The sequence below is a fragment of the Sylvia atricapilla genome, chromosome 9 (assembly GCF_009819655.1).
Source record: "Sylvia atricapilla isolate bSylAtr1 chromosome 9, bSylAtr1.pri, whole genome shotgun sequence".
NCBI lineage: Eukaryota > Metazoa > Chordata > Aves > Passeriformes > Sylviidae > Sylvia > Sylvia atricapilla.
Genome location: NC_089148.1, coordinates 22545372 through 22562197, shown reverse-complemented (window position 1 = coordinate 22562197; position 16826 = coordinate 22545372). Strand labels below are relative to the sequence as shown.

The 16826-nt window shown below is 38.1% G+C and overlaps 1 protein-coding gene across 1 annotated transcript in view; it reads left to right on the top strand.

The window, feature by feature from the left end:
• The window catches only part of DPYD (dihydropyrimidine dehydrogenase), a 335518-nt gene that overhangs the window by 242401 nt on the left and 76291 nt on the right, over positions 1–16826 (top strand). The window contains exons 17-18 of the mRNA XM_066325254.1: positions 3772–3892; positions 4766–4885. Of these exons, the coding sequence (XP_066181351.1) occupies positions 3772–3892; positions 4766–4885 (241 nt within the window). The remainder of the gene's footprint in view (positions 1–3771; positions 3893–4765; positions 4886–16826) is intronic.

Here is a 16826-nt window from a genome sequence, read left to right as displayed (position 1 = left end):
TTATGCTGTAGCTGATGATGATTTTACCAAGCTTTTATTTAGATGGGGTTTGTTTAAAAAAAAATTTAAAATGCAGCAGATAAACAAAGTGTGCTGGCAATGGATGTTACAGTCCATTGGAGCATTTGTTCATTCTTCCGGATTGACACAGTGCAAAATTATGCTACACATTCTGTTACAATCACACTGTATCATTATTAATGAGAGAACCAACAAACCCAGTTATGTGTAATGAAAGAAGGTAATTTTTATCAACATGGTAGACTCTGAACCAAAAGCTGTACAATGCTCTACTAAATTAAGCAGAATAATATTTTGTTTAGTTAATAATGTTGGTTTTGTGAATACAAATGCCCAGCTAGTAACATTTTACATATCAAGGCTTTTAGAAAATATTTCTTGACTATGCAGGCTTCGTCAACCACTTTATCAATGATAAAAGCTGCAGGCACTTTCACAAACTTAGATTGAGGTAAAAAAAGATATTTATGTTGTATTAGCACTGACAGTATGTTTTATAATGTGATTTACTGGCCTCAAGATTCAATCTTTCACAAGTTATATACTCATCCTTGAATGTTTTATAAATCCAAGAAAGAATTGGAAAAAGCAATTTGTGAATTGCGGTCAGTCTTTCAGAAATCCAAGTAGATGGGAGGTCGTCAATCAGTCAAATGAATTAGGCAAAATGAAGCCTGTACATACTTCTTCAAAAGTAGTTTTTGGTGTCATGCTACTCACTTTGCTAAATTTGTTCCTGAGTTTAAAACTTTGTTCAATGAGACAAATAGTTATCCTCAGAAATGTGAAGTTTTGAGCTGCATTTCTTTAGTCAATGATTGCATTTAGAAGTGATTCTTCTATTTCTATCACTTTAGTTTTCTCAAAATCGTGTTCTTGTGTAACCTCTGCAAATTTGTCTTAGTCTAAAGGGACGCAAGCTTCTATGGAGAAGTTGTGCACCATCCAGTGAACTTCCCACGGATATACAAATGTAGTTTATTAATTTCCTATGAAAATTTTGTCCAGTGACATCAATATCTTCTGGTTTTAGCCATCTGATTGCTTAGAATGCATTTTTCCAAGTTCTTAGGGCAGATGTAGTAGGGAATTACGAAATTTATAAATTGACAAATAACTTCTCTTAGTGATCTAAAGAAGAAAATGTGAATTAAAACAAAACCAAGTGAGAATATTATTCTTCTTTGCGAATACATTAGTTGTCTGTAGAGCACAAAAGCTCTGGTATTCTCAGGCAGTGACTTGGTGACAGAAATCCCTCTGGCAGGAGGGACGCTCAGGCTGTGACCACTGGGCACTCAGAGTGTCACTGCTGGGACAGGAGAGAGGATGGGCTGAGGTGTCTCTGATGTTTGCTCTTGTACAAGGAGAAGCCTGAGCAGAAGGGTCTGGAGAATGGAAGAATGCATCATCTGAATGTTCCAGCACAATTCCTTTGTAGGGCTTGCACTGTAAAGGGAAGCAGCAGGATGGATCACGTTTGTGTGGCTTTTGGGTGTGGCACAAGGGTAAACTGACATTTTTTAAAGTTAGCCAGCATTATCTTCATACAAGATTTAGTTAATGTGCAAATTAATTTGACAAAACATTATGGGGTAAAATAGCCTTCAGAAATACCTGTTTCAGTTCAGAATTGTCAAATTTAATGGCAATTCTAATTTTTTTTTTGTATAAAATTGATTAGCTTTCCAATTTCTATCAGTAATTGTCTCACTGTGCAACAAAGCACTGTTTTAACTTCTGTTTCATTTTTTCAGTGTTTACTCACTAAACATTCCTTTTTTTTCCCCCTGGAATATTAACTGAAATAGGATGAAAGACTCCTTCACTTCACTCCTCCTTCACTTCTATTTTTGTATTATTTTCCTATTAATTTACCTGTGATTTTCTGGGGGACCAAAACCGGGTAATTTTCCAAGGCCAATACGAGTGATCCTTTCAAAAGGTTTTTTCTAATCATGTGCTGTGCAATCAGATATTTAAACTGTTTACTAGCATGAGAAATAGAAGAGCATTCCATTGCATTAATTACATTAATCTTGGTGTGTGAGAAGTAGAACTGATTGAAAATAAAGGTCTTTACTTACTTTCAGGGGAAAACACCAAGCAATTATTGTTTATTACAAAAGACAAACTAGTTAAATTGTCTTAGGTAGGATGAAAATTGGGGTTTATGTAAGTCATCTCCCAAAAAGTTATTCAATGTGGTTTGAAATAATTGTATTTTTAAGGCATTAGTGTGTGTTGGAGTAAGACTTTTTTATGGCAGCACTATAAACAAAACGAAGTCATCATAATGAGTTATGTGGTGCCAACATCCTGAAAATTATCACAAGGATTTCTGAGGAGAAGAATTAACATAAAGGATATACAATTCATGTCTTCTAGAAGGTCTCTTATTTCTGTATTGGGCCTCAAGGAAATTCAAAACAGAAATGAAAATCAAAGCTGCAACTACTTTCATACTGCCGGTGCAGCATTTCATACATATTTCAGGGTGGGAGATCACCATTTCTATTGGGATGCCAGAGCTAAGTCTTAGGATTTTACTATTCATGTCAAGCACTGTGTACTTTCTAGTAACACAGCCTGTGGGGTTTTTGTTTGTATTTAACCATTGGTGTAAAAAGGAAAAATGACAAGGGGACATTTCCTGTGTGTTCACTAGACTGGCAACCTTGGTGTCTACTGGATTGTTTTGAATTAAATTTCATTTAGTCTCATCCCATTCTCAGTTACTGCGTAGCAAAGCAGCTCTCTGAGTTTTTACAATATCGAAATGGGAGATTATTCATATATGACAGATTTAATTATCTGAGAGGGTGATAAAGACTTAGTAAATGAAAATAATTGCTGCAGCACCAATTAACCTACCCACAGGTAATACTTGTGCTAGATCTTTTAATGGCACCATTCAATTTTTAACCAGAACATGCACCACATTCTATGTGCATCAGTATTGCAAATTTTAAAATATTTGTTGAAGAGCATTATCAGTTGCCCACAGAAAAATGAAACAAGAGTTACATTGAACAAGAACTCTTGCATGTGCCAGATGCAGGTGTTAGTTCCACTGAGCTGTCCTCAGTGGGAAGGGTATCTGAGTACTGTCTACGTGAGATGTATTCCATAAGAGAAGTAAACGACTGGAAATCAGGAAAAGCCAACACTTGAAGATTTCGATTTCTGGCTTTAGCAGAGAAGATTTTGATCTTTCATTTACACTATGGCCATCCCAAGTTATTCTCAGAGTTCAGAAATGCTGAATTGCGTTCTGATAGCCCTGCAACCTCGATTCATCCTTGTTCTGATCAAGGCATGATCAGACAATGCTTTGGATTCACATTATTTTATGGGATATTGCTTGTTTTTAATGTACCTTACATGGAGTGAGTCATTAAAACTGGAAAGAATTTTTAAAATAAATGGGTAGAATAGTCTCTGTCATCCAAAATGGTATTTTCCACTCTCTGGGAAGGGAACGTCTTGTGATATCTTTGTCTTCTGGAAAAAAAAATCTTTTTTTTTTTTTTTTTTTTTTTTTTCCACAAACAAACCTTTCTGTAATGGATTTGCATTTACTTGGTGCATCTGAAATAAGTTAACTAATGAGATGAAGTTCAGTTCTGATGTGCAATTTCACAAAATTGCAGCATAGCCACTTAAAGCAAAGTTTTCTATTTCCTTAATATACCTTTTGTTTGTATTACTTTTAATTATGTTCTATATTTATCTGTCCTATTTGAACAGGATCCAGAGCTGGTACGGAACATCTGTCGCTGGGTTAGACAAGCTGTTCGCATTCCTTTCTTTGCCAAACTGACCCCAAATGTCACTGATATTGTGAAAATTGCAATGGCTGCGCAGGAAGGTGAGTGACTCCAGTGCACAAGTTGTGCGGATTTACTAATTTGCTGCATGGGGTAAGATAGGAACATTGCTGGAATAATCAATCATAGCAGAAACTAATATGAAAATACTTTGTTTGATGGGTTTAGAATAAGCACAATGATCAAAGGTTTCCTAATTTTTTTCATGCATCTAGGAAAGAGCAATATATGAGGAAAATCACATTAGACTGTTAACAATAAATTGTATAGTGTTACCCTACACACTTCTACTTCTGTCATATTTATATGCTTACCATACCACTGTAAATCTCCTTATTCCTATATTTAGTAGTGAAAATGGTGTGTGTGTCCTGAGAAAACAAAAATTCACTACTTGAAGGTGTATATATATTTTTTTTCCTTAGAGCTTAAAATACAAGACGGCAGCAAATAAGTTTTCAAGTAGGTGTGTTAATTCATCATTTAGAACCATGGTAATTGTTTTTTTTTTATCACATTGCTTCTTTTGTCCTGCTGCACAGAAGCCTGGAGGAGATGGCCACTGTTTTGGGGTACCTTCAGGTGTTGAACAACTGCTGTAGCAGGTTCTGTCCCACACAGCTGAAGGGCAGAGATCTGCCTGTCAGCCCCAGCATTTCCACATGCTGTCTTATAGCCCTTACAGCTCCTTCAGCTGATGCAGCCTGTCTTGAAGCTAGTGCTAAATTTATTAGCCCAGGATCAGTTATAAGGACCTTTCTGTGCATCCCCTTGCAGTTTGTTGCTTTTGCTCTCCAGCTGTTTATTTGAATTTCTAGTTGTTTCAGAGTTTCACAGGTTTTCTTTTGTATCTTATCCTCTCTCATCCTTATACACACGATTTCACAAAAAGCAACTGACCTTTTCTTTCACAGGTGGCGCAGATGGTGTTACAGCCACCAACACTGTGTCAGGACTGATGGGACTGAAAGCAGACAGTACACCTTGGCCAGCAGTTGGTCGAGGACTGAGGACCACATATGGTGGCATGTCAGGTAGGTGCTGCCCTTTTTGATGCATGGTACTTCCTTGGAGGCTTTCAAAACATCAGGAGGTCCTTGTAGTGGGCTAGAATATCATGTCTGCAGTCGCACTGAGTCCTTAAAGCTCACTACTGGTCAGTGTTTCTAAGTCATGACAGATGGAACAGATTAAGTGTGAAGGCTCTTGGGTTGCCCTTTCCTTAATGGCAAAGCACTGCATCAGAATACTGTGATAGGGTCACTGGAGAGGGAAGGAAATCTCTTCCCTCGTGACCCTCGCTTTTCCTCAAATTTTTCATCCTGTCACAATTGTCAGGCCCCACGTTAGACAGAGGCTAATGAAAGGGCATTGCAGGGGGAAATATCAACAATCCAAATGCAGTGTATGTTTCATAGCCCAATCTCCAGCCTTCCTCCCTCTTTCCCACTAAGTGCACCTTTTCCAGAGAGGTTATTTCCTCCTCTTCCCACAGTGATAAAAATGATAGTGCATTAGGCAAATATATGCATATTTTTGTAGCCTATTTCTCAAGATATACAAGAATATCTTGTGTAGCCCATATTTTCAAGTTCAGCTTCACAGTTTAATTTTCAAACCAGCTGCAAAACTTTTACACTCCAGTTCAGTGCCAGTGCACACTAATGTATTAATCTGTTGACCCTGTGAACTCTGTTGCTGTGACAACATAAACTTGGCCCTGCAAAGACAATACTGTGAGCTTCTTGGCTTTACTGGTATGGAGATTAGTCTCCTTGGTGATAGAGGTAGCAGTAAATATACATAAAAGAAGTAATAGCATCCTCCCGATTGAGTCAAACAGTATTCTATCAGATCCGCCTCCTGCCGCACCCCAAAAATGTAATCAGAGGAGACCAGACAGGCAAAAATATGCTTTATTTTATGTGACTAGTGTTATCCTTAGAGAACCATAGGAAATGTAGCAAAAGATGACTTTTAAACAAACTTTAATTCAGATGAGTGTATTCAGTGGCAAATTGCGTTATTGCCTTAGATAACTACATAGAATGTGGAATTTTTTAGAGAATGCTGAAAAGTAAGAAAGTGATAACAATCAGAAAAAATCATTATGCCTATCACATAATGGTTTCACAGTGACAGTCCAATAAGATGTTATATTTTAATATTATGCAAAATGGGAGAAAGAGGGGAACAAGAAGAGAACAGCTACAGCCCATTTCAATTTCTCTAGCCTGCCATGTTGACAGGAAAAGAATAAAGGAGGTCACAGTGGGTGCTGTGCATTAAAAATTAATAAAAGAACTATTGCAGTAGTATTTTATGTAAGTAACACCATTCACATTTTCTCATTTAAGTTGCAATTTGTGAATATTCCTTCCTACCATAATTCTGCCTAATAAAATCTATAAAATGGCTGCATTATGAGAAGTGTGTCTATGTCACAAATTTGAAACATGTATGCAGTGTAAATTACAGTGGTACCTGCATGCCCAGTTATAAGTGAGGATGTATCAGTGCATTTATGATTTATATTACTAAATGGGCCCAAGGAGAAGTTCTTTCTTAATTTTATTTATATATATGTGTTAGTGTGTATAAATTTTTTCTTGAAGTTTTTTATGTATCAGAGGGGAAAGAAAATGACATTTTAGGATGCACTATTACCTATGATGCAAATCTGCTTATATAAAAAATACTTAAAATACTGGAAGTGCTGTCAATTTATTATGTTTTAAAAGAGTCATCGCTGGGTCCAAATCCCACAACTCCTTGCACAAAAGACAGCCACAGAGCCAATAAAGTCAATAGCTCAGCAGCATGTTGCAATACTTTTTGCTCAGCAGTCAGGTCTAGCAGTGTACCAAATTTCCAGAAGCAGGAAAGCAATTTTAAATCAGGAGAGCTCGCATGCTTACAAGAAGACAAAAAGTGGGAGAGCGTGTCATCTTGTCAGAGCAAGGGGCAGGGTGGCCATTCTTCTGTTCTGGCTGTGCTGTGGCGGAGACATGTGGCCTGCAGCCAGACACTTGACCTTTCTGTGTTCTATTTCTCCTGTCTGTGGAATGCCAGGAACACCACCTACATGCCCAGAGGCTTGGTGGGAAGTGCTCTGTGGTCTTGGCATGAAAGTCGCTTTGCAGCTTAACATATTGGGTTTCTATTTTGATGTGGGTAAATTTGTTTTATTTTATTATCTGATAGAGTCAGTAAGTTTTTGTTGTTTTTTTCCAAAAAATTCCTCTCAAGAGAGAATTAATTTTTGGAGTGAAAGACAGCCCTATTATAGAAGCAGTAAGTCTGGTTCATTTTCAGCGTGTTTTCCCAAAGCACAGCTGGTTCATTGTTGTTCTGTCGTGCACAAACCTAGGGCAGATAGAGCACACAGCCAAGCTGGATTGGGCTTTCTGGATTTTTCCATGTGCATATATTCTGGACTAGCAGTGAAACTCACATGGCTCAGAGGTACAGAGAGTGAGGCAGGAGTTCCTGTCCTTCAGGGTACCACACTCAGGGTGCTGTGTGACCATGTGTGAGGGGGGAGCTGGCCCCAGCCCTGCGGGGGTCCCAGCATAGGGTCCCCTTATGTGTCCTGGTGAGGTCTGAAATGCTCCTTGACTCAACACTGGTGATGCTCAGCATTATCCAGCCCCTGTGTCTGTCTGCTGGCAGTGATCAGGTCATGGGACAAGAAGTTGGTCTCTTAAAGGACCATTCTTCAGGGATTCATAAATTCACTGTGCCCACAGTTTGTTAGAGCAGTGCAGGTTGCCTTTTTCCAGGTGAGTGCAAACTCCCTCCTATGAGTGTGATGAAAGTTTCCAAAAAAGAGCAAATAACAAAGATGTATTAGTACGCTGGCCTAGCAGCTGCCTGATGTTTTGACTGACAGACCTCCCTGTCCTCCAGTGTTCAAAAATGTCCCTCTACATGGCCATGTACTGAAAAAAAAAGTTTCCATAGAAAATTTCCCCTTGGCCTTTTCATCCCTTCCCTTGTCTGCCTCATGCAGAAGCAGCTGTATGCAGAAAGTTCATTCTTCATTTTTCTAAATGAGAGACATTGAAGCAGGATTTTTTTAATAATTCCTCTTAAATTACTAAATTATAGGTAGTTTCCTATATTTTATCTAACATACACAAAAATAAGACAAAAAGTTTATTAACATCATTGCCAAATCCTGGGGTGTTCTGAGAACAGATTTTGTCTCTGTTTTTTTTTTAAACATTTTTTTTAAAATTGTTCAAAGATAGAGAGACTTAATGGGATTACTTTGAAACTCCCATTTAGTTTCAAGTTGTCACAGTCTGTGTTTTCTTGCCAGCCAGTGCTTGGGCAGTGGCCTTCCTGTTTTGATGTAATTTGATCAGCTGAAAATTGCTAAGCTGCAAGAGGCATCACCGTTTCCTCCTTCCTACCCTCCTGTTTCTTGGGTGGTTTTGACAAGGAGGGATCCCAGTATCCCAGGTGGATGTTTGACTACTAGACTGTAGGATTAGTCTCTCTCTTCTCCACTTCCCTGCAAATATTGAATTATTAATACAAAGTGAAACAGCTCTCACAGGATACACACTCATACTAGCACAGCCTGCTGACCTGCACATGAGCCTGACTTGGGAGAGCCAAATCCCTGGTGTGAGCCTAGGTCATAGCTGGGCCCCCTGGATTCAAAGTTTACCCGATAAATATTGAGCATTATAAAATCTCTCAGGTTTTTTTTTTCTTCTTTTACCTGTATCCTGCTGAGAAAAAAATATTTTCAGGAAAAATTTCACTTTAATTTTGATCTGTTGTCATTTTCTGAAGAAAGTTGATTTCCAATCTGCACTGTGGAGCATTGGATGGGTCCAAAAGCTATGGTAGCCCTGTGGATTTTTGTGGCCCTATTGTCTGAGAGGACATTGTGTTTAGAGGATCCCCTAGTCTTCATCCATTTTTTAAAAGAAATTTACAGGAACTGCTCATTACACAAAAAGCATTGTTATCCTAATGAAGTCCATACAAAATATGGTTAAGGAAATAAGCCCTTATGATGAAAGAAAAAATATTACAACTAAGATACAGTTTTTCAAGCTGTATAGCTGTTTTATGTGTTTGCAGTATTAGAGACAGTTTTCTTTCCAGTATTAAGCTTTTAGAATGGATCTAGCAGTATTTAAGGTTTAAGAATGTAGAATATATGAGATTTGATTGTGAAATCTTCCTATACATGGGCTGAGTATTTGCAAGGTTTATTTTTTTGTTTATTAAAAAGAGGCTAATTATGGGCTTTTTATCCTCACAAGGATTAGTGACCTCTGGCTCTGAAAGAGATGTTTTAGTTAGTATAAATCATTTTGAAAATGCTTATTTTGGTATTTTATAGATACCAGAATAAGTTGCCAGATTTTTCAGAGAAATGTTAATATCCTCACAGCAGCCAAGTGCTTCCCTAAGATTTCTTTCCTTGAAATGTATTTTAAATTTAAAAAAAAAAAAAAGTTTTTTTCCATGAGCTTTCATACTGTGTTTCTGTATTCCAGATGTGCTTTATAAAATGCATCACATTGCAGCACAATGGGATATCTATTGCAGGCAAAATAAAGCAGAGCTTCTGATTGAATTTCCATGTTTTTTTGTTCTTTGTCATCTGTTTGTTTCTTTGTTTTTGTCTGGAAGCCAAATCCTTAGGGAATAAATTTATAAAACCATACACTGGACTTAGCAAAAACTTAGGTTAAAAGCAAATCTCTCTGTGGTGCACTCACTATGTATTCTTTTAATGCTTTGTTTCAGAAATATTGCAGTATTTTACAGTAGCTGTTCAAATACCTCATGTCTGTGTGCTGTTATTGCTTTGTCCATTTTATTATATGCTGTAGTACTTTGGCATTATTTGCACAAATTTATTGTACAGCATATGCAGGTACATGTGCCTGTTTTCCAGAAAAGAGAGATTCAGGAAGCTGTGTGTTATAACTTCATAACTGCCCACAAGGGATATCAGTAGTAGAATATCTAGGTGGTGGATTCAGTCATTAAACACAGGAATGTGTAATTACTGGAAACCAGCAGAGACAGTTAATTTTACTTACTTTTTGAAGTTAGTGGAGCTGTCTGTTTTTGCAGGAAAACACTGTCCAAGAACAATTGTGACATTTAAAGGAATGCTCTTCAGGAGTTATTAAATTAAAATGTATATTGACATTATTAATAGAGGCATATATTCTAATCTGAAATGTATGAATTATATTGAAAGAGAAAAACTTGAAGTTATAATAATAAGGGTTGCCTTTTAATTTTAATTTGATGACACATCATTAAAAGAAAAGTGAAAAAACCAACCAAGAGCATTCACTTTACTCATCACAGTTCTGTCAGTGACAGTGCAGTGTGGATTTTGGTCAATAGAAATGAATAAAAAGCTGCCCATCACTGGAAACAAAACAAAATGTATGTATGCATAGGCACTCCTGTTTAGTATAAATATTTACCAAGAGTTAAAGACTATTTACATTAACATATATTTATAAAACAGTGTGGAAAGGGGTGAAAAACAAATATATGCCCTAGTACAATTTTAATTTTGTTTTATTATTCCTGTTCAATGTAGCTCAGCCATTAAAAGCCCTTATTTGCATATATTATGTCAGGATTCACAAAGAGTCCTCTGTTTTCTGTCGTGTCCTTGCAGCAGTCTGATTTCTCTTAGTGTACTGCCGTCACTGGTCTATGCAGGAGAGATCAGAGCCCTAATAATAGATTTTTGACAGGGAGCTCGCCTGCTACCTGCCCTACACAAATCCTCACTGTTCATGTTTGCTTCATGGCAACAAAGCAGACAGAAGGAAAATGCCAAGTGCTGAGTTTGAGGTACAGCCCTGCCATAGCTTGACATTTCAGCAGAATAGCAGTTTATGAGATGCATAATTTTTCATCTGGGACTCAGCTGCCATTTTCATAGAGGCTTGCAGCTCATTGACTGACTGGAAGTAGGGCAAAGGTTTACAGCATAGATCAAGGTCTACATCCTTCCTATAGCTATTTAAAAATAAGTATTATTCTCTAGATAAGGTCAGAGAACTAAGCATATTTTTTCCATTTTTAATATCTTCTAGCCAATTTTATTCCCACAAAGAAAACACACTTTTAGCACAGGTGCCATTTGTAGATGATTAAAAATAATCGTAATTGATTTCATTCACCAAAAGGCTAAATGAGTCCTGGAGAAAGAATGAAGGAGGAGTCTTTACACAGAGCATTTGAACAAAGCTGTGTTTTCTCCTCTTACTTTGAAAAAAGCTCATTCTGAGCTCAAAATGAATGAAGAGTCTTTACTTCTTAAGTGTAATTGGTTTGTGGTTTATTATTGTTAGAGATTGGATTTAAATTTTCACATTCATGCACATGTACTTGGGAAACAAATGCAGTGTAGGTAAGTGAGTGTTTAATTTAGAATTACACATCTCTGTGAGCTTCAGTAACAGTTCACCATGTCAGAGCCTCATATAGAACAATGGTACAGTACATTGGGTTAATTAAAGAAGCCTTGCAGAGAACTGAATTCTCAGTATGTCAAGATTTCAATTTTATGTTAAATATTTTCTAAAGGCCAGACCCTTAAATCTCAGGGGCTGTACCAAGCAGTGAGCTGTGAATTTAACCATAGGCTAACTGCTAATGATAAGGAAAAGAGTCCAAGTAGAGGCAGCTGTAATACAGTCATTGGATTAGGCTATCAATCACTCAGTTCCCTGAGGAACAGGCGAAGACGACAAAACAGTGAAAAGGGAAATTAGGAAGGGAGGGCATGACTAGAATGAGATTCTTCACCAAATGTATCTGTTAGTTGGCTGAATCCCCCAAGCATCAGACAGGAATGTCCAGCATTGCTCTCAGACTAAAAGCCAAGTATTTGTTCCAAAGTCCTAGAAAACCATCAAATCATCATTAACTGTTGCTGTTCTGTGCAGGCTGCTAGAAATGCAATTGGCTACATTCTTCTGGTTTAATGGCCTGTAATTAGGTTAATCTCTAAACTGCTGCTGTTGAACACTCTGGATTTACTGTTTATATCAGAGCTCATGTAGAATATGTACAGTTGAAAAAATTCATTTCACAGTTGATTGGGGATTTTTAATATACAGATAACTGTTAAGCTATGGAGTCTTACTCATGGCAACCAAAGGCATGTGTCAGAAAGCAATTCATATAAAATCATGAATTCTTCTCAGACATAATATGAGAAAAATAAGAGAAAATTACTAGATCAATCATTAGATTGCGGGAAAAGGGCACAGGGGAAAGAACATGAAGGTTTGTTCTGGGTGAAGATAGATAAAATGGGAAATCTGTTCATATAATGGTATAGATTAACATGATTAAGTAATGAGTGCTCTCATAGTTAGCATCCTGAAGACACAGTCTGATTAACAAAGAATGGAAATGAATAGAGAAGTTAAAAGAGATGTCAGAGTGTTTCAAAGCAGGTTGGTGGAGCAGGGGCTTGTATTTAAACCTGATTAGAGTAGTGGCTATAGGTGAATGTACCACAGGTAAACTATGACCTGATAAGGAGGTGTAAGTCACTCAGGAACAGAAAAATTTTCATTCTGGTAGCGTCAGCAAGATCAAACCCGGTGGTGGTGACTTTGTCAGCAAGAGTTGATTGTCTTTCTGTGTCTGTTAGGTCTGGGGAAAAGGTGTCTTTCTCTTATGGTCACCTCTTCCAATTTTGAGCAAAAACACACCAAAACATAATCTCTCAGAGTATTTTTGTTTCATGTCTTCTGGAGATTATTGTGTTTAAAAATGAAATATTTCTATTGTAAGAAGGTTGCTATAATTAATTTCAGAGGTCATTTAACTACTTTCAGTCTCTTACGAATTATTTATTTGAAAAGTAGTTGGCATTTAAGTACTTGTCAGTTTATTTCAACACAGGAATGAAAACTCTGTCAAAATTTCAGATGGACGTTTAATTAAAATAATAAAATCAAGAAAAACTATGGTGAAGTCTACTGCTAGGCTTGTTCACCATTAAGTCTCAGCAGGTCTCAGTCTTGCTCACATCTTTCCACAGATAGTCATAATGAAGTCAAAATTTCTTTTGACTTAAAAATGATGCTTAAATGAGGTCTAGAGATTGTGATGGCACGCAATATAACTCTCCAGCCTTTCCTACCATTGAAAGGCTGCTACTGACTACAAAATTTTGTGTGTCTAAATTGAGAGAACTGTGTGCCCTGTACTGTCCCAATGCCTGGTTGGAAGGGTCGCTCTGGCTGCTGATCTTTCTCTGGCCATCACTCAGTTAGAGTTGAGCCAAGATTTCCTCTCTCAGCATGCAGGTGATGCACATGTACATTCTGTCATCCCAGAAAAAGTGGGTAGATGTGTGGTCATGAGCTGGAGCACAAGGGAGATGGTTCCAGGTGGTAGTGTTCAAGTAGGCTTGTAGGTCTACAAAGCTTTGTTGCAGTGTATGTATATGATGGATTAAAACTTGTATACTTGTTATGAAACTTTAGGGAACTTCAGTGTAGGAGGCAGAGGAAAGACCTGACAAAGGAAATAGGGTCCCAGTTGATGCGATTTCCTGTTAATGTTACAAGCTCCCTGTTGTTGGTTGTATGGGGCCCATAATTATCTTTTCTCCTGACTTGTTATTCTGTACTCAAATCAACAGCAGGGTTTGTGGTACAGGTGGTACTTAAGAGTGATCAAAGATACAAGTGCCTTCTGTGGAAAATATAGACTGTACCTGTCACCTAGAGCAGAAGCTCTGATTATAATCTCTCCCCGCCCATAAAAACCCCAAATCCAAACCAAGAATCTGGTAGAATTTGTAAGCAGTTCTGAGTAACAGTTGTATCAGTAGAGGTTAAAACTCCTGAGTTTGACCTGGTGTGTTTCAAGCATGTTCATTTTTTTCAGTATTACTTTGCATATTGATTTGTTCTAGTCACCAAATGGCATATATTGTCTGTAGAACCCATCTTTATTCTGTGGATGGCATATTCTCATGTGAAGAATAAGCACATTTTTACATTTATTGCAAAACAAATTGCATCACATTTACAGATCAAAATAGGAGCTAACAAGTAATTAGAAAAATAACTTCTTATTTAAAATTTACTCACCTGGAACTTCTTCCTGTTCTTCCTTCTCCCTGTGGGACAGCTGTGCTTGCAGAATAGGCTGACTGACTACTGCCTTCCCCCATCCCTGTGGGGATCCTACCACTGCTGACAAAACACCCCAGCTTCTCTATTGTGTGTGAGCTCCTCCCTCTGGATCAGTGGCCTAGGTAGCTTCAACAGCTCGTGCATCTCTCTTAGGATGTTGAGGCCCTCACCATTCCCACCACCTACAAAGTGTTTGATTGATGCGTTTTGGAAATGGGTCACAAAGTATCTCGAAGAGAAGGTTTCACAGTGACATGGAGGTGTGCTTGTTGTTTGTAATCCTGTTGTAGGATATTTTGACAATTGGATACAGAGGTTTAGGAAAAAAAAAAAAAATTATGGAACTTGGAACAAGGCTTTGGTTTACACCAGTCAGCACCAGATGGATGTGCTTACCTCATTAATGCTGCTGTCCTGTTTCTATGTAGCCTTGAAAAGTTCAACCACTGGTTAGCTATGATTTATTATGAACTCACTAGGGAATACATTTTTATTCACCTAAATCCTGCTAACATCCTGTATTTTTTAGTATGCTGCTTGAATAAGGAATAAATCCTAACGCCAACTTCACACATAAAATACAGAAGACAAAATAGAGCAGATTTGTTTAACTGGGTAGATCCTGGGTTTGTATTTCACTGGGCATCACTTCATCCCTAGCAAATGATTGCCAGAAGCATTTGTAAATGTATTTCACAACCATTAGAACTTTTTTTTTTAACCTTTCACAAGAATGCATCTAATATATAGTAGTCAGCTAGGGAACCTGCAATTTAATGTGCCTTTTCATGCAAGCACCTCATTGTATACAATGAGCTGTATAAATGTCCTGCTCACACACAAGATATACAAACATATCCTACAAAATCTTCTAGGGAATCTCCTGTAGGAATCCAGTTTTCCAGTTTATGATCAATTTGCAGTTTCTGCATTGCTGGGTAATTGAAATTGTCTTTCCTATTAACAGGCACCGTGTAACCATCTTCCCTAAGTTCTGTTTAAATCCCAGAAGACACTCGTAGTCAGGGATTGAGCCACTGTTATTTGGGTTAAGTGAAAGCAGAGGGAGAACTGTTGAGCACTGTTTCAGAATGAGAAGTTCATTGCAGATATGTCAAGAGGATGTTTTTAATGACATGAGGTCTGTCCATAGAATGAGTGGTACCACACCTGACTCAGCACTGAGGTAAGGCTGATGCTGTGAAAAACTTTGTTACAGGCAGCTCAAAATGAGGAGAAAGCTGTGTGGTTTTTGCAAGCAGGCATGTCAGCAAAGACGCAGTTAACTTTGTTACAGTAGTGTCTGACCATTCACAAATGTTTCATGACCCTATTGAGCAATCTGTTGGTTTCCAAAAGAATTTATGGTCACTCCAGTCCATATTTTGTTTGGGCCAGCTTACCTTACTGCTGTCAGCTGTTGCTGTACTTACGCTGTTCAGCTGCTCACCTGTTTGAGTACCCCAGAATTGGCAGTGTTTTCACCAATTTCTGGATATATGCCCACTCAAGAGCTGCTTAGCTTTCAATAGTGAATACTCACAGAAATCTCATTCTAGGCACTGATAAATTTTGTGCAGTTGCAGAGAAGGTGCTGCCAAACAGTACTCATAAGAATCTGTTCTTTTTTATATATAAGAGGAGAAGTGTCTTCAGAACTAACTGAAGGTGGGATTTGAAGAGTTAAGACTTCCAAGGAAGATCTGGTGGCACCTTACTTTCTCAAGAAATATTAGGAAAAGGTCTACTGTGTGGTACATTCTGATTTATTGGTATAACAGAGAGGTTGTTTGCATCTTTGTCGTTATAAAAACACTCTAGATAATTAGTTCTTCACAGTCTCCAGAAAGGAGGTAAACCTTGCCAGATGTAGGGACGTCTTGCTCCATCTCCTTGTGGGGAGTTTTAGTACAGGGTTCTCTTCTGTATGAGGCTGGCACACAGATCTCTTTCCAATGTGTTCATTTTTCATTTCTTTCAGGCTTAATATTTTACAGCTCTGAGGACATCCCCAGCTTACTATTGGAGTCAGATAGTCTAAAAGGGTCCTAAAAAAAAAAGTCACTCCTAGTCTCTTTTCCAAACTTGGGCTTTTCCAAACTTGGGCTTTTCCAAACTTGGGCTTTTTCTCTACTGTCCTTTTTTATTTCTTTCTGCTTCTCAAAAATGAGATGCACTGAGCCAAAGATTAGCACAGAAGGCAGGCAGCAGTGGTGCTCTCTTCTGCCTGTGCTACCTGCATTGCCTCCCTGAGCTGTGCTGATGTGTCTGAGCTGCCACGATGTGTCTGTGTCCAAGAGTCCTCTGGGGCTGGCCCAGAGAGGCCAAGCTCAGAGAACACAGCAGATGGAGGCGGAGGTGCTAACCAAGTGCAGCTGAGGTTATCCCCTAGGCATCAGGCACCTCACTAGGAGACTCCTAGGCTTCCCTCTCATCCCTGTAAGGAGTCAGGCATTCTCAGAGGTGGTTTCCTTTCTCGCTCCGTTGATGCATCAGAAATTTGAGGTTAGTGTATTCCTTACATAATAGTGTATGTACTGCTGTCAAATGCCTAAGGCAGCGTGCACCTACATTTTGTGATGAAATCCCAGTGGTTAGGCAAGTAAATGATGCAGGGTTTACTAGTGCAGCTTAGATTTCTCTTTTTGAAAATGCAGGTGAATGTTATTTTATCCCAGTCCATTTTCTAATCTGATGTTACAGGAGAAAGTGATATTTTTAAGTTTGGCATTAAAATATCTTCCAATCAGTTAATGTAAGCATCTGGTGTTTTTATGTATTTTAAAAGCCCTAATAACAGAATTGCAAT